At 44.4% G+C, this 20,514-nt stretch overlaps 1 protein-coding gene across 9 annotated transcripts in view; it reads right to left on the bottom strand.

Moving 5' to 3' along the window:
- Positions 1–3,170: 3,170 nt before the first annotated feature.
- Positions 3,171–20,514, bottom strand: part of trdmt1 (tRNA aspartic acid methyltransferase 1) — a 120,957-nt gene continuing 103,613 nt past the window's right edge. For all 9 annotated transcript variants that reach the window (XM_072508596.1, XM_072508587.1, XM_072508589.1 and 6 more), the window contains 5 exons: positions 19,980–20,063; positions 18,054–18,409; positions 14,003–14,060; positions 5,302–5,431; positions 3,171–3,360 (listed from right to left, as the gene is read on the bottom strand). In XM_072508596.1, the coding sequence (XP_072364697.1) occupies positions 3,260–3,360; positions 5,302–5,431; positions 14,003–14,060; positions 18,054–18,409; positions 19,980–20,063 (729 nt within the window). In that variant the 3' untranslated portion in view covers positions 3,171–3,259. The remainder of the gene's footprint in view (positions 3,361–5,301; positions 5,432–14,002; positions 14,061–18,053; positions 18,410–19,979; positions 20,064–20,514) is intronic.

The following is a 20,514-nucleotide window of genomic DNA, read 5'->3' as shown; positions in this document are numbered from 1 at the left end:
ACCTTCGAAGGTGAATACTGGAATCCTCCATGAGACAGATAGAGTTTCAGCAGCATCGGTTGACTCACAGTATTACTGTCATGCGAGAGTACCTTTAAGAACTGGATGTTTAAGCAATGTACCTTTAAGAAAACAGTGATGTCATCGAGTGGGTGTAGCTCAGCTCAGGTCAGCCATTTTGCAGGTTTTTAGTTGCAGTTTAAAAAACAGTGTGTGTGTCTGTGTGTTTCCAGAGAGCTGCAAGTTTTGCAGTTTAGTTTTGCAGTTGGAGAAAGCAGGTTGTGTGTCTGTGTGTGTCCAGAATGCTGCAGGGAAAAAAACAAGGTGCTGGAGCTGAAATCAACCAAGCTAATATATCTCTGCCATTCTACAGAAAATATATATATCCTTTAACCTGATGTGATACTGTTTAAAGGTGTTAAGTCTCTTGGAAGTTTGAAGGAACATTTTAAGAAATTATTTACTGTTGCAATATTTTCTGAGTTATCTTTGAAGTAAGGGGTGTTAAGAGATCCAATGTTTATTTAAGATGTTAAGTTGAGTTCATGGAATAAAGTGTTTTGTGTTTAAAAACCCATGTGTCCATAATTGTAATCCCACACCTAGGAAAAAAAGCCATGTGCTAGGAAAAGCAACAAATCCATTAAAGGGAGAGGTTGGTTGAACTCCATGATACATTTTGGGGTTCTGAAAACACCTCCCCATAACAATTACTGACATCTGGGTGGATTGTTGAGAAATCCATAGACTCTGTCTTGGTCACATTTGCCATTTATTGTGTGGTGCGTTCAACCATAGTTTGCCTGTTAATTCACATGCGCCTTATATTAACCCTGTATGTCAAAGTATAATATATTGTAAATTGTTTAGACTTTCTGGCCTTGTATAGTAAAGTTTATTTTTATTTATTCAAATTCCGTGCAGTCTTGTGGTTTTATTCACTAAGCAAGTGGCCTGAATCTCAAACTTTGTCCTATTAAAAAAAGTTACAGGTTCCTAACCAGATTGCAGCAAAACCTTGGCGGGCTGGTCAAGGATCATAAGTCTTTTCTTACTCTTGGAGTGTATATGATTCAGCAGCAAACTGTGCTCAGTTTAAAATAGGTTATTTATTCTCACACTTACCCCTATTTAAAAGCAACATCACACACACACACACCAAGATTGGATACAGATGAAATGCCATGGTGTACTCTCAGCTTGTTTTCTCACAAGTAATTTCTATTTGGACAGCCGAAGGGGCTGATTTAGCACAGGGCTAAATCGCTGGCTTTGAAAGCAGACCAAGGCAGGCCAGCAGCACAGTTCAATTCCCGTCCCAGCCTCTCCGAACAGGTGCCGGAATGTGGCGACTAGGGGCTTTTCACAGTAACTTCATTTGAAACCTACTTGTGACAATAAGCGATTTTCATTTCATTTCATTTCAACAATGGCCCACTTTGGAGGGATTTTAAGAAATTGGCTGCATTATTGTTTGTGCTTCTACGTGCTTCTTTTGCATGATTCCAGGGACTCCTAAATCTGGGAGGAGGCGGGATCCGTAAATATCAGATGACTTGAACTGCAACAGGACAAGGATCAATGTCCTCACAGTGTGGTTTGCTACAGCTATTGGGGCATTATTAGGTTGGGTCAGACCATGAAGAAATACATTAAAGTACGTTTACAGTGCATGTATGTAAGCGCACAGACAATAAGCTTGGTGAGCTGTCGGCCCAAACAGCCACGAATGTGATGTTATGATACTCACAGACACCTAGTTAAAAAAGGAAGAGCACCATATCCTTGGATAAATGGTGTTCAGGAAGGACAGGGAAAGAACGGAGGGGTAGCCGCATTAATCAAGGAGAATATTACATTGTTGGAGAGAGAGGATGTGCCAGAGCAGTCAAGGACAGAACCTATTAGGCGCCCTTACATTACTGTATGCATTCTATAGGCCACCAACTAGTGGAAAATATGTAGAAAAGCAAATTTGCAATTACTCAGAGGTGTAGAGTAGTTATAATGGTATACTTGGGATAATCATAGAATTTACAGTGCAGAAGGAGGCCATTCGGGCTATCGAGTCTGCACCGGCCCTTGAAAAGAGAACCCTACCGAAGCTCACACCTCTACTCTATCCTCGTAATCCAATAACCCCACCCAACCTTTTTGGACACTAAGGGCAATTTAGCATGTCCAATCCACCTAACCTGCACATCTTTGGACTGTGGGAGGAAACCGGAGCACCTGGAGGAAACCCACACAGACACGGGGAGAACGTGCAGACTCTGCACAGACAGTGACCCAAGCCAAGAATCGAACCTGGGACCCTGGAGCATGGGTTTCCTCCGGGTGCTCCGGTTTCTTCCCACAGTCCAAAGATGTGCAGGCTAGATGAATTGGCCAAGCTAGGTTACCCCTAAATGTCCAAAGGTTGGATGGGGTTACAGGTATAAGGTGAAGAATTGGGCCTACGTAGGGTGATCTTTCGAAGGGTCGGTGTAGGCTTGATGGGCCGAATGGCCTCCTTCTGCACTGCAGGGATTGTATGATTCTATAAAGAGCCTTGATCAAAACAAAGCAACTACATATGAAATCTTTTATTTTATTCTATCAAGATATATTTAGTTTCTGACATCAGTCTGTAAATTTATTACACAGTTTCATATTCTGTTACAGAAAACGTCTAAAATATACATCTAAGAATTATTTAAAATTTGTTTGCATTACATTTTTGTTTCATTCTTTCATGGGATGGGAGTGTCATTGGCAAGGCCAGAATTTGTTGCTCATCCTTTATTGCCCTTGAAAAGGTGGTGGCGAGCCACCTTCTTGGACCACTGCAATCCATCTGATGGCGTAGGTACACCCACAATGCCGTGAGAATGCTTAATGTCACAAAACCAAACGGAAAAGCGAAATTCAGCTTGAACTGAAGACGGTACCGGTACCGAAGACAGTTCCCGTAACAGCCTCCCCGAACAGGCGCCGGAATGTGGCGACTAGGGGCTTTTCACAGTAACTTCATTTGAAGACTACTTGTGACAATAAGCGATTTTCATTTCATTTCATTTCATTAAGAAATGACAGAAAGGCAATATATGAGATAACCATTTCAAGATATCAATAATATCGAAATGGTAAATTCTGAGAAGTACGATCATGCAACATATATTCACACAATCTGTTAGTCATTTATTTATTTAGTAAAATAAACATTTCCAGATGTACATATTTCCATACAATAAGTCATAAAAATGATGAGTTTTCAACATCACTCAACCATCAACCGAATGAGCTTGGCTACCACATGGATATTGAGGCTGTTTCCTAGCAGGCGGTAACGTTGTCTCAGTGAAGTTTTCTCAGGAAAACCTGCAAGGATAATTAAAATATAATTTTAACCATAAGTAAACATAAGATATGTGACTATCAAAATAATACTGGAAGCAATTCAGAGAAAATTCACTCGAGTGATTCCTGGATTGAAGGGGTTATCTTGAGGAAATGATGGGCAGGTTGGGCCTATGCTCAATGAGTTTAGAAGAGTGAGAGGTGATCTTATTGAAACATATATGATTCTCAGGCAGCTTAACAAGTCAATGCTGACAGGGAATTACTCTTCACGGAGGAATCTTGAACAAGGTGGCACAATTTAAGACAGAGATGAGGGAGAATTTCTTCTCTCATGCCGTTGTTGGCCTTTGGAATTCTCTCCCACAGGTATCAGGGGAGGATAAGTCATTGAATATATTCAAGGTTGCGTTAAATGGATTTTTTGAACTGCAAGGGAGTCAAGGATTATGAGGTGGCAGGCTAGAAAGAGGAGCTCAGGCCACAAACAACTGGGTCCAACCCATATCCCACGCCTCTGACCCTCACCCCTTTCCTTCCCTCCAAGAACCATGGTGGGATCCCCCTTGACCTCATTTTTCAACCCATCAGCCATTTCTGCCAACTCTAGCATGATGCCGCCACAAAACACATCTATTCCTCCTCCCCATCAGTATTCCACAGGGACCTCTCCCTGCGATGCACCCTGTCCACTCCACCATCTCCTCATCGCCATCCACCGGCACCTTCCTTTGCAATCCCCGGGAGGTGTAACACTTGTCCTTTACCTCCTTCCACACCACTATTTAAGGACCCAAACACTCCTTTCAGGTGAAATAACATTTCACTTGCATCTCCTTCAATTTTGCTTACTGTATTCGCTGTTCTCAATGTGGTCTCCTCTACACTGGGAGGCTAAACGCACACTGGGCGACTGCTTTGCGGAACACCTTTTGCTCAGCCCACAAGCATGACCCCAACCTTCCTGTTGCACCTCATTTCAACTCAACATCTTGCTCTCATACCCACATGTCCATCCTCGGCCTGTTGCAATGCTCCAGTGAAGCCTAACGCAAACCAGCAGCACCTCATCTTCCGATTAGGTGTGATACAGTCCTTGGATCTCCAACACGGAGTTTAACAACTTTAGATTGTGACCTTTCTCCTCCATCTCGACACCTTTTTAAAAAATACAATTTTTTTTTCCTTTCCCAACACAATCCGTCTTCCCCACTCGACCATCTATCAGTTGTTCTTAAGTTTCGCTTTCACAGACACTGACCTTGGTTTTCCTATTAACATATTCTGCTATTTTACTTCAGTGCCTCTATCTATACCTTCCACAGTCCTTCACACTGCCATTAGCACTTCTTCTGTCATGTGACCTACACATCTTTGTTGCAAACTCGATGAGCTACAACCTATCACTGACCTTCTAATTTTGCTCCACTGTCTCTTAGACAGTATATATCCCATCACATTTATCCCTCTCTTTAGCTTTGAAGAAGAGCTATGCAGACTCAAAACATTAACTCTGTTTCTCTCTCCCCAGATGCTGCAAGACCTGCTGGGTTTTTCCAGCATTTTCTGTTTTTATTTCAGATTTATAGTATCTGCAGAATTTTGCTTTTAATTGGTTTAAAGCCCTGTCTACTGCAATAATAGTCAATTCACCAGGACACTGATCACAGCGGAACAATTTCCTCCTTCTCCAGTGCCATATCTTAATCATTCTTTTGTAGTGAGGAAGCATGTGGAGTGTTAACCATAGAAAGGTTGAAGAACATCAATGCTTGAATTACAGTTGTGTGCACTCCAGTAACTGGCTTTGCTGCCTCAAGGGTAAGGCAGGAAGCAGATGCCCAAGTGCCTTTCTGGCTTCATAGGTGTTTAGTGTGCAGAGGCACATAGAAAATAATAACGGTGAAGGAGTTTCACTTTCACAAAACAACAATATTCTAGAACACATCATTAATCACGTACTAAATTCTGAAGGAAATCCATGGAGATTTGCTATTTCCCTCGGAGTGAAATACCGTAGTTTTAATTTTGATAGCTGGTTCAACTTTTCATCCTCTGATAATGCCTGAAATGACTGGAAGACCTCGGAAAGCTGTTATAAAATGAAACAAAATAATTAAGTGAAAGGGAAACGAGGTTCTTGAAATCATGAGTTGCTTAATAGACCACAAACCTGAAAGCTAACCAAGGAAATTTCCGACAAACATTACTGAAGTATATTTTAACACACAAGCATGAACTCAATTACTGGACATTCCTACTGAAGAGTTACACTTGTAGGGGGTGTAGATTAGAGAAAAAGTTGAATTGTGCAACGTTCTTGTCTCTGGTATCAGATTGTGCACTGGTTCCGGATCAAATGTGGACCGAAACAATTCGCCACTGCTACCCTTTCTCTTTACCATATTGAAGTGCCAGAAATATTTGGATCAAAAGAAAACCCACTGAACTACAATTACTGGCTTGAGTATCTGAACATGGATGATGCTGGTCAGTGTTAAAAAAAACTTCAGGCATAATGGTTGAATTTTGTTTGCGATCCAGGGTAGTATCCAGGGTAGCCAAATTCATCATGTATGGTGACATTCTTGAACGAGCTCTGAATTAATTCATATTTACAACTTCAATATTGGCTGCCAGTTACACAACATATTTCTGACATTTTAAAATCAATCTACACATAACGGTGTTGCTGAGGTGGTGCACATTTCTGATACTTAATGCCTAGTCTTTCACCTACATGCATCATAATACCTCTTAAACTGTCAATTTGCTCAAACACTCATATTCCAATTATTGATGCCCCATCCTGATTATGTCCCCATGGTATGCCGCCGCCCATCTAAACACCCTTAAGTCCAAAGGTTGCAGGCTTGTGGTATTGCGCACACAATCGCATTACTATCAGAAACTAAGGGCGCAATTCCCCTATTTTGGGACTTAGCATGGTGGCAGGCAGCTCTGGTGGTGTCTGATCCCACACCAGACTCTGCATTTGGAACCTCATTAATTGTGCACAGGCGAGTTCCCTTCCAAATTATTCACTCACCCACCCTCAGCTCACAGGTTCAAAGGCCCCAGAATCATATTTAAATACCACTCCAGCGCACTCATAAATCGACAAATAATAAGAGCATGTTAAAAAAATAGAGCAATAATTACAGGCGACATTAATCTTCATGTAGATTGGTTAATCAAGTTGGAAAGGGTAGCTCCGGCAACTAATTCATAGAATGCATTAGGGATGTGAAGATAGCAGAATTGTTGGGGTGGGGTGATATTAATTTCCCCCATATTGACTGGGACTCCCTTAGAGCCAGAGGTTTGGATGGAGAGCAATTTGTTAGGTGTGTCCAAGAGGGTTTTTTGAAACAGTATACTGATAGTCCAACCAGGGAGGGGGCTTTACTGGATCTAGTATTGGGGAATGAGCCCAGCCAGGTGACCAAAGTTTCAGTAGGGGAACATTTTGGGAATAGTGATCATAATTCTGTAGGTTTTCGAATACTCATGGATAAGGACAAGAATAGTCCTCGAGTGAGGGTGCTAAATTGGGGGAAAGCTAACTACAACAGAATTCGTAAGAGCTGGATTGGGAGTGGCTGTTTGAGGGATAGGCATGTCCCTGTGAAAATGAAGGACAGAAATGGCAGGGTTAGGGAGCTATGGATGACAGGAGAAATTGTGAGACTAGTCAAAAAGAAAAAAGCATACACAAGGTCTCGGCAACTAAATACAGACAAAGCTTTTGAAGGGTATATGGAAAGTTGGAACAAACTCAAACAGGGAGGTAGGAGGGCTAAAAGAGGCCATGAAATGTCATTGGCAAGCAGGGGCAAGGAAAATTCCAAGGCCTTTTATACATATATAAGGAGCAAGAGGGTAGCTAGGAAAAGAGTAGGCCCACTTAAGGTCAAAGGAGGGAAGTTATGCGTGGAGTCAGAGGAAGTGGGTGAGATCCTTAATGCGTACTTTGCATAAATATTCACCAAGGAGAGGGACATGTCGGATGTTGAAGATGTTGGGTTTGTGAATGGTCCAGGACATGTCAGCATAATGAAGGAGGAAATGTTGGATATCTTAAAACGCATTAAGGTAGACAAGTCCCCTGAGCCGAATGGGATATATCCCAGGTCACTGTGGGAGGCAGGAGAGGAAATAGCTGGGGCCTTAACAGATGACTTTGCATCATCTTTGACCACAGGAGAATAGCCAATGTTGTCCCTTTGTTTAAGAAGGGAATCAGGGCTAATCCAGATAATTATAGGTTGGTGAGCCTGATGTCAGTGGTGGGGAAGCTGTTGGAGAAGATACTGGGGGACAGGATTTATTCACATTTGGAAGCGAGTGGATTTGTTAGTGATAGGCAACATGCGGGGAAGGTCACGTCTAATCAACTTGATAGTTTTTTGAGGAGGTGACAAAATTAATTGATGAGGGAAAGGCTGTGGGTATCGTCTACATGGACTTTAGTAAGGCATTTGACAAGGTCCCTCATGGCAGACTGGTACAAAAGGTAAAGTCGCATGGGATTCGGGGTGTGATAGCTAGATGGATAAAGAATTTGCTTGGCAACAGGAAACAGAGTAGCAGTGGGAGTTTGTCAGAATGGAGAACTGTAACTAGTGGTGTTCCTTGGAATCATTGCTGGGACCACTATATATACATATCTATAGTCTACAAAACTACAAGAGATAAAGACAGGGTGAATAATCAGAAGCTTTTCCCCAGGGTGGAAGACTCAATTATGAGACGGCACAGGTTCAAGCTAAGAGGGAGAACGTTTAGGGGAGATGTGCGGAGTAAGTTTTTCACACAGAGGGTGGTGGGTGCCTGGAACATGTTGCTAGTGGAGGCAGGCACAATAGCAACATTTGATATGTATCTTGATAAAGACATGAATGGGCGGGGAAAGGAGGGATACAGATCATTTGGGCAATAAGTAGTAGGTCTAAATAAGGAATCTGGATCGATGCAGGCTTGGTGGGCCGAAGGGCCTGTTCCTGTCCTGTAATATTCTTTGATTGTTCTTTGATAGTTTCCTCGAGCAATACGTCATGGAGCTAAACAGGGAACAGGCTATCTTGGATCTAGTAATGGGAAATGAGGCAGGTTTAATAAATGACCTCAGAGTAAAAGATCCCCCAGGAAGTAATGGTCATGACAGAATTTAATTTTCAGTTTGAAAGTGAGAAACTGGCTTTTCACAGTAACTTCATTGAAGGCTACTTGTGACAATATGCGATTATTTTTTTTTTAGATTCATTTTCTAAAGGGCCTATTTCTCTTTGACCTATCTCTTCCCTTTTAAATTTTTAAAGAAGCTCCTATCAACGTTTATATTCCTCGTTAGCTTGCCCTCGTAGTTTATTTTCTCTCTCGACTATCTTTTTAGTCTTCCTTTGTTAAATTCTAAATTTGTCCCCAGTCTTCAGGGCTATCACTGACTTTTGACTCCTCGTGTGCTTTTTATTTCAACTTAATACTCTCCTTAAGTAACAATTGTATTTAACTTAAATAAAGGGAATTACAATGAAATGAGGATAGAGTTAGTTAAAGTGGACTGGACAAATAGATTAACGGGAAAGACTGTAAACAAGCAGTGGCAGTCTTTTAAGATGGTAATTCATGACTCTCAGCAAAAATATATCCCAGTAAGGAGGAAAGATTCTAAGAAAGGGATAGTTAACCAAGGAAGTTAAGGAGAGTATTAAGTTGAAACAAAAGCACATAAGGAGCCAAAAGTCAGTGATAGCCCCGAAGACTGGGACAAATTTAGAATTTAACAAAGGAGGACTAAAAAGATAGTAGAGAAAATAAACTACAAGGGTAAGCTGGCGAGGATTATAAAAGTTTATAAGAGCTTCTTTAAAAATTTAAAAGGGAAGAGATAGGCCAAAGAGAAATAAATAGGCCCCTTAGAAAATGAATCTAAAAAGAAAATAATTGCTTATTGTCACAAGTAGGCTTCAATGAAGTTAATGTAAAAAGCCCCTAGTCGCCACATTCCGGCGCCTGTTCGGTGAGGCCGTTACGGGAATTGAACCCGCGCTGCTGCCTTGTTCTGCATTACAAGCCAGCTGTTTAGCCCACTGTGCTAAACGAGCCCCAGTGAATCTAGGGAGATAGTGTGAGAAATAAGGAAATGGCAGAGGAGTTAAACAAATAATTTATTAGTTTTTATGGTGGAATATACTTCGAACTAATTTATACTAAAGAATACGGGAGAATCCAAATCAAGGACTGGAAAGAGGCCGGCGGCGGCCAAGGTACTTAGGGGGTTTATGGATCAGATGGGGGGAGTGGACCCATGGCGGTTTGCAAGGCCGCAGGCCAGGGAATTTTCTTTCTTCTCCCATGTACACAAAGCCTACTCCCGGATAGATTTCTTTGTTCTGGGTAGGGCGCTCATCCCGAGGGTGGAGGGGACGGAGTATTCGGCGAGAGCTGTTTCGGACCATGCCCCGCACTGGGTGGAACTGGAGCTAGGAGAGGGACCAATGCCCGTTGTGGCGGCTGGATGTGGGACTGCTGGTGGACAAGGTGGTGTGTGGGAAGGTGAGGGGGTGTATCAAAAGGTACTTGGAGGCAAACGACAACGGGGAGGTGCGGGTGGGGGTGGTATGGGAAGCGTTGAAGGCGGTGATCAGGGGGGAGCTAATTTCCATTAGGGCTCATAGGGAGAAGACAGAGGGTATGGAAAGGGAGAGGTTAGTGGGGGAGATTTTGAGAGTGGACAGGAGATACGCAGAGGCCCCGGAGGAAAGATTACTTGGGGAAAGACGACGGCTCCAGACGGAGTTTGACCTGTTGACCACAGGGAAGACGGAGGCACAGTGGAGGAAAGCGAAGGGGGCGACCTACGATATTGGGGAAAAGGCTAGTCGGATGCTGGCACACCAGCTCCGTAAGAGGATGGCAGCGAGGGAAATAGGGGGAGTCAAAGATGGAAGGGGAGCCACGGTTCAGAGTGCGACGAAAATAAACGAGGTATTCAAGGCCTTTTATGAAGAGCTGTACAGATCCCAGCCCCCAGCGGGGGAAGAGGGGATGAGACGATTCCTAGATCAGCTGAGATTCCCGAGGGTGGAGGAGCAAGAGGTGGCTGGTTTGGGGGCACCAATTGGGTTGGAGGAGCTGAGCAAGGGTTTGGGGAGCATGCAGGCGGGGAAGGACCCGGGACCAGACGGATTCCCGGTGGAGTTCTACAGGAGGTACGCAGACCTGTTGGCCCCGCTACTGGTGAGGCCCTTTAATGAGGCAAGAGAGGAGGGGACTCTGCCCCCAACAATGTCGGAAGCGACAATTTCTTTGATCCTATAGGAGGACAGGACCCACTGCAATGTGTATCGTACAGGCCGATCTCGCTCCTCAATGTGGATGCAAAGTTGCTGGCAAAAGTGCTGGCCACGAGGATCGAGGACTGTGTCCCGGGGGTAATCCACGAGGACCAGACGGGATTTGTAAAGGGCAGGCAACTAAACACCAATGTGCGGCGGCTCTTAAACGTGATAATGATGTCGTCGGAGGAGGGAGAGGCGGAGATAGTGGCAGCTATGGACGCGGAGAAGGCCTTTGACCGAGTAGAGTGGGAGTACCTCTGGGAGGTGCTGCGCAGGTTTGGGTTCGGGGTAGGGTTTATCAATTGGGTTAAGCTCCTTTACAGAGCCCCGATGGCGAGTGTAGTGACGAACCGGCGGAGGTCGGAGTACTTTCGACTGTACCGAGGGACGAGGCAGGGTTGCCCCCTGTCCCCCCTGTTGTTCGCATTGGCGATTGAACCATTGGCCATGTCATTGAGGGAGTCTAATAAATGGAGGGGGGTGGTCTGAGGGGGAGAAGAGCATCGGGTGTCGCTATATGCGGATGACCTGTTGCTGTACGTGGCGGATCCAATGGAGGGGATGGTGGAGGTCATGCAGACTCTAAGGGAGTTTGGGGAGTTTTCGGGCTATAAGCTCAATGTAGGGAAGAGTGAGCTCTTTGTATTACAGGCGGGGGACCAAGAAAGAGGGATAGGGGACCTTACCGCTGAGGAGGGCGGAGGGGAGCTTTCGGTATCTGGGGATCCAGATAGCCAGGAGTTGGGGGACCTTACATAAACTAAATCTGACGAGGTGGGTGGAGCAAATGGAGGAGGATTTCAAAAGATGGGACATGTTACCGCTCTCGCTGGCGGGTAGAGTGCAGTCGGTCAAAATGGTGGTCCTTCTGAGGTTTCTGTTTGTGTTTCAGTGCCTTTCCATCGTGATCACTAAGGCCTTTTTTAATTGAGTAGGCAGGAGTATTATGGGGTTTGTGTGGGCGAATAAGACCCCGAGAGTAAGGAGAGGGTTCCTGGAACGCAGTAGGGACCGAGGAGGGTTGGCGCTGCCAAACCTGGGGAGCTACTACTGGGCAGCAAATGTGGCGATGATCCGCAAGTGGGTTATGGAGGGAGAGGGGGCGGCATGGAAGAGGATGGAGATGGCGTCCTGTAAAGGAACGAGCCTGGGGGCGTTGGTGACGGCACCTCTGCCGCTCTAGCCGACAAAGTATACCACGAGCCCGGTGGTGGCGGCAACGCTAAGGATCTGGGGCCAGTGGAGACGGCACCGGGGTGCAATGGGAGCATCGGTGTGGTCCCCGATCAGGGGTAACCACCAGTTTGTCCCGGGGAAGATGGACGGGGGGTTCCAGAGCTGGCATCGGGCGGGGATTGGAAGAATGGAGGACCTGTTCATCGACGGGACGTTTGCGAGCCTAGGGGCACTGGAGGAGAAGTTTGAGTTACCCCCGGGAAATGCCTTTAGATATATGCAGGTGAGGGCTTTTGTGAGGCGACAGGTGAGGGAATTCCCGTTGCTCCCGGCACAAGAAGTTCAAGATAGGGTGATCTCGGGTGTATGGGTCGGGGAGGGCAAGGTGTCGGAAATACACTAGGAGTTGAAAGAAGAGGGGGAAGCGCTGGTAGGAGAGTTGAAGGGTAAATGGGAGGAGGAGCTGGGGGAGGAGATCGAGGAAGGTCTGTGAGCTGATGCCCTAGGTAGGGTTAATTCCTCCTCCTCGTGTGCCAGGCTCAGCCTGATACAATTTAAGGTGGTCCACAGAGCGCACTTGACGGGGGTGAGGTTCCGTAGGTTCTTTGGGGTAGAGGACAGATGTGGAAGGTGCTCAGGGAGCCCGGCGAACCATGTCCATATGTTTTGGTCATGCCCGGCACTGGAGGGGTTCTGGAGAGGAGTGGCGGGAGCAATATCTCAGGTGGTGAAAGTCCGGGTCAAGCCAAGCTGGGGGCTAGCAATATTTGAAGTAGTGGACGAACCGGGAGTGCAGGAGGCGAAAGAGGCCAGCATTCTGGCCTTTGCGTCCCTAGTAGCCCGGCGAAGGATCTTGCTAATGTGAAAGGAGGCGAAGCCCCCCAGCCTGGAGGCCTGGATAAATGATATGGCTGGGTTCATAAAGTTGGAGAGGATTAAGTTCGCCTTGCGAGGGTCTGCGCAGGTGCTCTACAGGCGGTGGCAACCGTTCCAAGACTATCTCGCAGAGCGTTAGAGGAAGGTCGGTCAGCAGCAGCAGCAACTTTGGGGGGGGGGGGGGGGAGGGGACGTCCTGGGAAGGGGGGGGGAGGGGGGGGGGAAAGGGGGGACTGCCTGGGAGGGTGGATGAGCAAGAGATAACATGAAGGGTTGGGGAAACTGGCACGTACGGGTGAGGGTCAGTGTACAAAGCTGTGTAAATATATCATTTTGCCAGTATATATCTTGCTCTGCGCGATTTCTTGTTTTTTTTTGTTACGGGGTGGGGGGGGTTCTTGTTTGTAAGGGAGAAAAATTGTGTTGAAAAACTTTAATAAATATATTTTTTTAAAAACAAAAGAATACGGGGGAATGAATTCAATACCATCACCATCTCTAGAGAAGTAGTATTCGACAACTAATCGGGTTAAAGGGAGATAAGTCCCCTGACCCTGATGACTTGCATCCTGGGATCCTAAAAGAAATAGCTACAGAGGTAGTGGGCACATTGGTTGCAATTTTCCAAAAATCCTTGGACTCTGGAGAAATACTGGAGGATTGGAAAACTGACAATGTGATACCCCTATTAAAAAAGGGAGGGAGGTAAAAAGCAGGTAACTATCGGCCGATTAGCCTAACATCTATTGTTGGGAAAATATTGGAATCAATTATTGAGGAAGTAATAGCAATACATTTGGAAAATCATGATCTAATCAAGCAGAGTCAGCATGGCTTCATGAAAGGGAAATACTGTCTGACTAATTAATTAGAGCTTTTCAAGGAAGTCTCAACCAGGGTGGATGGAGGGGAACCAGTAGATGTGTTGTATTTGGACTTCCAGAAGGTGTCTCACAAAAGGTTAAATCATAAGAGCCCATGGTGTTGGAAGTGTTACATTGGCATGGATGGAGAGTTGGCTAATGGGCAGGAAATAGCGAGTGGGGAACAGGGGTTCATTTACAGGTTGGGGACCTGTAACCAGTGGGGTTCCACAGGGATTAGTGTTGAAACTGTAACTGTTTACAATTTCTATTATGACTTGGAGGAAGGAAGCGAATGTACTGCATCTCAACAACCACATTGCACATTCTCTAGAAATCAATAAGAGGTTCCTTTTGCAGTTTAAAACAATCAATTTCCACTACAAGCGTCAAAGATTAACATACCTCCACATCTGATGCAGTTTTCAACACTGAACCCGTACCTTCAACATAATGGCCATACCTTTATTGGAATGCAGAACCAATTAATAATTGCAACAAAGAGTGGCGAGCTTACACAAAGCTAGCACTTAACTGTAAAATATAAGTGCCTGGAAATGTCATTGTTGTTGTTTCTGATATAGCATAATGTAGAAATATATTAAAAATCAGGTCTTTCCAAACTTCAAACATTCAACCAAATCCATAATATTATGAACCATCTATTGAGCTTCACTCATTGTTCAGAACAGGGTAACGTGTGGTTAATATCCATTATGACAGGCCATAAGATGTTGGAACAGAAGTCAGCCATTCTGCCCATCGAGACTGCTTAACCATTCAATGAGATCTTCTCTGATCTGACGTGATAAATCTTCAACTCCACTTCCCCCCCCTTATTCCCATAACCTTGATTTCCGACCCAGCCTTTCCAGCCCTCTGTGGTAAAGAATTCCACAGATTGATCTCCCTCAGAGATGAAATTCCTCCTCACCTTTTTCTTAAATGGGCCACCACTTATCCTATATGTCTCAATAAGGTCGCCTCTCATTCTTCTAAACTCCAATGAGTACAGACCCAACCTACTCAACCTCTCCTGATAAAAAAAATCCCTCCATACCTGGGATCAACCCAGTGAACCTTCTCTGGGATGCCTCTAATGCTAGTGTAACTTTTGTTAGATAAGGGATCCAAAACTGTTCACAATATTCGAGGTGTGGTCTAACTAGTGCCTTGTATAGTTTTAGCAAGACCTCCCTAATTTTGGGGACAGCACGGTAGCATAGTGGGTCGCACAGTTGCTTCACAGCTCCAGGGCCCCAGGTTTGATTCCCGGCTTGGGTCACTATCTGTGTGGAGTCTGCACGTTCTCCCCGTGTCTGCGTGAGTTTCCTCCGGGTACTCTGGTTTCCTCTCACAGTCCAAAGATGGTTAGATGCTATGCTAAATTGCCCTTAGTGTCCAAAAAGGTTAATTGGGGTTACTGGGTTAAGGGGATGGGGTGGAGGAGGTGTGTGCTTGGGTGGGGTGCTCTTTCCAAGAGCCAGTGCAGACTCGATGGGCCAAATGGCCTTCTTCTGCACTGTAAATTCTATGACTCTTTGCCTTCCCTATTACCTGCTGAACATACATTAATTTTTTAAAAATTTAGAGTACCCAATTCATTTTTTTCAAATTAAGGGGCAATTTAGCATGGCCAATTCACCTACCCTGCACATCTTTTGGGTTGTGCAAACTCCACACGGACGGTGACCAGGAGCCGGGATCGAACCTGGGACCTCGGCGCCGTGAGGCAGCAGGCTAACCCACTGTGCCACCGTGCTGCCCTCCAGCTCAACATACATGCTAGCTTTTTGTGATTTATGCAAGAGGACCCGAACAGGCGCGAGAATGTGGTGACTAGGGGCTTTACAGAGAAACTTCACTGCAGAGTTAATGTAAGCCTACTTGTAACAATAAAGATTATTATAAAGATTAGAAAGGACCCACAAATCCCTGTGCTGCAGCTTTCTGCAGTCTTTCTCTATTTAAATAATATTCAGCTCCTTTCTCCCAAATACATAACTTCACATTTTCCTTATATTCCAAGTGTCAAGTTTTTGTCCACTCACTTAACCTGTCCATATCCCTTTGTAGACTCTGATTAATTCTCACCTATTGCCTTCCCACCTATTATCATATCATCAGAAAACTTGGCAATAGTACATTCACTTGTCTCGTCCTCGACTTACAGCACAAGTTAGTTTGCGAATTTGATAGAAAGTTTAAAATGAGCTAGACCCGGAGTATCAATGGGGCATTAAGAGATGATATTTATTTTACAGACTGTTCATATAAAAGGAATGATCTGGCCAGCATCCCATCTTCACCCTCCATAAGCCTGGACTCATCTAAAACTCTGCTATCCAATTCATAATGCATTATGTCCTAATCACTCATCACTGGCACCTGATCCAGCAACATGTTGGATTTTAAATTCTCATCCTTATCTTAAAATTTCTCCATGACCCTGACATTCCCTGAACGCAATTCTCTGAAATGGAGACAGAGAGTTTGTGCCATCATGAACGCTGTCGTGCGGGCGCGGGGACGACCAATTCTGGCCCCCACAGGGGGTCCAGCACGGCACTGGAGCGGTTCACGCCACTCCAGCCTCCCTTCCCGGCGCCAAATGGGCGCCGCGCCAACTGGCGCATGCGTAGTTGGGCCGCGCCAACCCGTGCTTGCACGGGGGACTTCTTCAGCGTGCCCCGACGCAACATGGCGTGGGGGTTCAGGGGCCGTCCGCGCAACAAAGTAGGCCGGGGGGGGGGGGAAAGAGGCCGGCCCGCCGTTTCGTGGGCCCCGATCGCGGGCCAGACCCCATCGGAGGCCACCCCTGGAGACGGAGCCCCCCTTCCCCCCTCCAACAGGCTGCCCCCCGACCCTTCATGCAGAGTTCCCGCCGGCAGCAACCAGGTGTGGACAGCGCTGGCGGGACTCTGCTTTTTCCGCGCGGCCGCTCAGCCGATCCGGGCCGGAGAATCGGCGGCCCCGCGGCCTGCGACTGGCGCCGCGTCAAACGCACCGGCGCAAATGTCGCCCATTCTCCGCACCTCGGAGAATTGTGCGCCGGCGTCGGGGCGGCGTGCCGTGGTTGCGGCGATTCTCCGGCCCGGCGCGGGGCTCGGAGAATCGCGCCCCCTATCTCTGTAACCTCCTCCAACCAAGAAAACCTTCCGTAAACACTGAATTCTTCCAATTCTAGCCTCTTGTGCACCTCCACAAAGAAAAGTTGGGCAAATTCCCAAAATATTAAAACGGATAGTTTAGTAACTGGTAGAAACCTCTTCAGAGACAAGACATCAGAGGAAATTCTAAACTTGGTGAGAAATCAAGTGAAGATTTTCATTCATAGAAGTCTAATCTTCTAAAATCGATTTGATTATAGAACCCTAGATGAGCTAATTTGGTGAGAAAAACTCTATCACGTATGATAGCAATGTTTTTGGAGGTGGCAGGATTGAATGACTCCCCTTCTATTTCTTTTTCCTTTCTTAAAAGATGGGGATCTTGGCAATAACGGTGTACATCAAGAGCATAATGGATACATTTCAAGTAAACGACATCTGGGGAAAAAATAATAACCACTTTCTGAACAGTTAAAACATACTGCGATTAAGGTCAGGACTAAGTATCAGCTGATAACAGAAATGTATGTCGAATTTAGCAGATGGAGGCCATTTCCTTGGCGGCTTTATGAAAAATTCTAAGGTTTCAGGATATAATTACAGCGTGGCAAATTGGCGAGACAGTTTTCCTTCTAAATGTAATGAAATAAGCACAGATTGATAAAGATCAAAAGGAGAGCTCAACTATATTTATTGGACCAGTCAAGTGATTTCTTGTTTCTAAACTCAGTTTGATCTTGACTTTCAGAGTGCCATACCGCACAAGACCAATTAGTAATTATAATTTCATTGCTTTTCAATTGGTCAAAATAGTTCATTGTAATAATATTTAATAATAATAATCTTTATTAGTGTCACAAGTAGGCTTAAATTAACACTGCAATGAAGTTACTGTGAAAATCCCCTAGTCGCAACACTACGCCGCCTGTTTGGGTACACTGAGGGAGAATTCAGAATGTCCAATTCACCTAACAAGCACGCCTTTCGGGACTTGTGGGAGGAAACCGGAGCACCTGGAGGAAACCCATGCAGTCACGGGGAGAACGTGCAGGCTCCCCACAGTGACCCAAGCTAGGAATCGAACCAGGGTTCCTGATGGGTGCAACAGTGCTAACCACTGTGCTATTTTATGAAAACTGTTTGAAGTTGTGTGTGAAACAAAATTGGCCAAGAATGTAAACTATAGTAAAATGATCTCCATGGGTTTAAGCCAAAGCAGCACAATGAGGAAGGTATCATTCAAATATATTAATTTCACAGTTTTTCTTGGAGGCTTTCTGACTAAAAAGACTACTTAATTTTAAACACTAAAATATCAGTGTCTTGATTGAATAAAAGTGGCCTACCCTTTAGTGAAACACACTGATCTCCTACAAGTTTGTCCAACTATGTCTAATATCAAAGCGTAACGCAGTAAGGACTTTGGGGGTATGAAGTACAGGCTTGGATTCTGCAATCCCTCCTCCAAAAAGTCTTGGATCAATTGGATCGACAAGTTGTTGTCCTGGATTTGCTTCTGTTTCTGGTGTTCCGATGTCTCTAATTTGTAAAGGAGATTCACTTGGCTTTTGCCATTCTCAGCACAATATTCGGACTTATTCTGTTCCTTTTTGTTACTGTCAGTGGATAACATCTGGTTAAAGCTAGAACCATCTCTTGATCTCAAATCTGCATCATCATGGTCTGGGAAATGTTTTAGTATCTGAAATTATAGATAAACATGTTAGTATAGCGCTACTGGTTAGTACTGCAAAGCTACTTGCAACAGAAAATGTAGAAATAATTACTTCACTTTTAAAAATGCTAAATTTTCTTGAATTATTCAAAATCAAATGATATTAAAAATTATTTATCAACAAAGAGGCTTAGAACCAAATAAGGATATGGTCTAGGTTTTTGCTCATTCATATTTTAGTGTGCCTCCACAGATTATTTAAAAGAAGTTCAACCTCTGCTAACAACTAAGATTTAAATCATGAATATCAGCTTGTATTAAAGGTAAAGTCACCATAGTCCCAGATGACCATAGGCTGCTTTCCCCTTAGAGGAGGAGAGCTCACTGGTGGTGGTTTAACCTGAGGATCACCACACCTCAGAGGAGGGGCAGGTTTGAGAAGGCGGGGCCTTCATGAATAACCAGTTTATATTCCTTGCTTTAAGAAGTGATGCTTGTTCATGTGATCTTTCCCAAATTGCTTTGTACTACTTTCTTGAGGGCAGAATCCTTGGGACTTTGTCAGGAGGAACAAGATTGCATTGAGATATCAAACATTGCAGCAATCAAAAGCATTTACAAATTTCTGCTAAGTGAAAATGAAATCAGGGTTAGGTAAAGAAAGAGCTTTGCACATGGAGTTCATTCAACAAGTAGACCACCATATCTAAAATAATAATCTTTATTAGTGTCACAAGTAGGCTTACATTAACACTGCAATGAAGTTACAGTGAAAGTCCCCTAGTCGTCACACTACAGCGCCTGTTCGGGTACACTGAGGGAGAATTCAAAATGTCCAATTCGCTTGACAAGCACGTCTTTTGGGACGTGTGGGAGGAAATCGGAGCACCTGGTGGACACCCATGGGAGAACGTGCAGACTCCGCACAGACAGCGACCCAAGGCGGGTGTCGAACCTGGGTCCCTGGTACTGTGAAGCAACAGTGCTAACCACTGTGCTACCATGCCGCCTCTATAAGTCCCGAAAGACATGTTGTAAGGTGAATTGGACATTCTGAATTCTCCCTCAGTGTACCCGAACAGGCGACGGAGTGTGGCAACTTGCGGATTTGCACAGTAACTTCATTGCAGTGTTAATGTAAGCCTACTTGTGACAATAATAAGATTACAGATTATACTAGATAATCAAATATTCCTCATAGTTTGGCCGTTGCATAAGATTATGGTGCATTAAAGCACAACAGAAATTGGTGATGATATCAAACTACACTCAAGCTTTCCCGAGAGAATAATCAGGCTCCCAGCAAAAGTCAATGATGCTGTCAATTAAATTATTCAAAATGATAGATAAATATCTGGTTGGAGGTTATATAAATAGTCTACACTGAGATAATTTTAAAATTCTCAGGAAATAGAAGTTTACAAAAAAGAAGGATATATTTTATCCTATCATAGAATTGCTACCTTATCAATAAAATGATTGAAAACGAATTCTCTGGAATAAATTGCACGATTTTGGGATGAGGTACGTTTACGAACCAGCTATATTTCACTGTCCTGTTAACAAACGCTCATGATAGAACCAAATTAAAACCTACCTGATGAGAAGTTTGGAAACAGAAAGTATCAGGTTGGAGCTTTGCAAGGAGAAAATATCGCAGCCTTGAGTTTGGTACGCCTAGCTAATGAACAAATATTTGTCAGCATTATTGAAATTCCAAAGGAAGGAAGAAATGGGTACATATAATTGAATTAAAAACAAACAAAATCAAATATTAAGAAATATACACCGATAGCTTGCATAATAGGGTGGGTAATTAGCAACTAGGGAATATCTGAATAGAGTGGAGGAAGTAGGAAAACGATCAGTTATTAACAATATTATAAAAACATTAAACTTTAAATTTATCTCGATAGCAGTGAGTAGGTTAAAATGAGCCACATTCATATCCCATCCTTCTTCTTCCCTGTAATTTTTATCCCATCTTCCACTGGAAACAAAAATGGATTTTTGACTATGATTCCCCATGGGTTTTGAAGTCCTTCAGTATTTTACCAAGAGACTATTCTACCCATAATTCTGAACCAGAAGGGGTGGGTTCAAACAGCACTGTTTCTCTCTTACCTCCTGTC

This window comes from Scyliorhinus torazame, chromosome 6 (assembly GCF_047496885.1).
Source record: "Scyliorhinus torazame isolate Kashiwa2021f chromosome 6, sScyTor2.1, whole genome shotgun sequence".
Lineage (NCBI taxonomy): Eukaryota > Metazoa > Chordata > Chondrichthyes > Carcharhiniformes > Scyliorhinidae > Scyliorhinus > Scyliorhinus torazame.
This window is presented reverse-complemented; position numbering and strand designations above follow the sequence as displayed.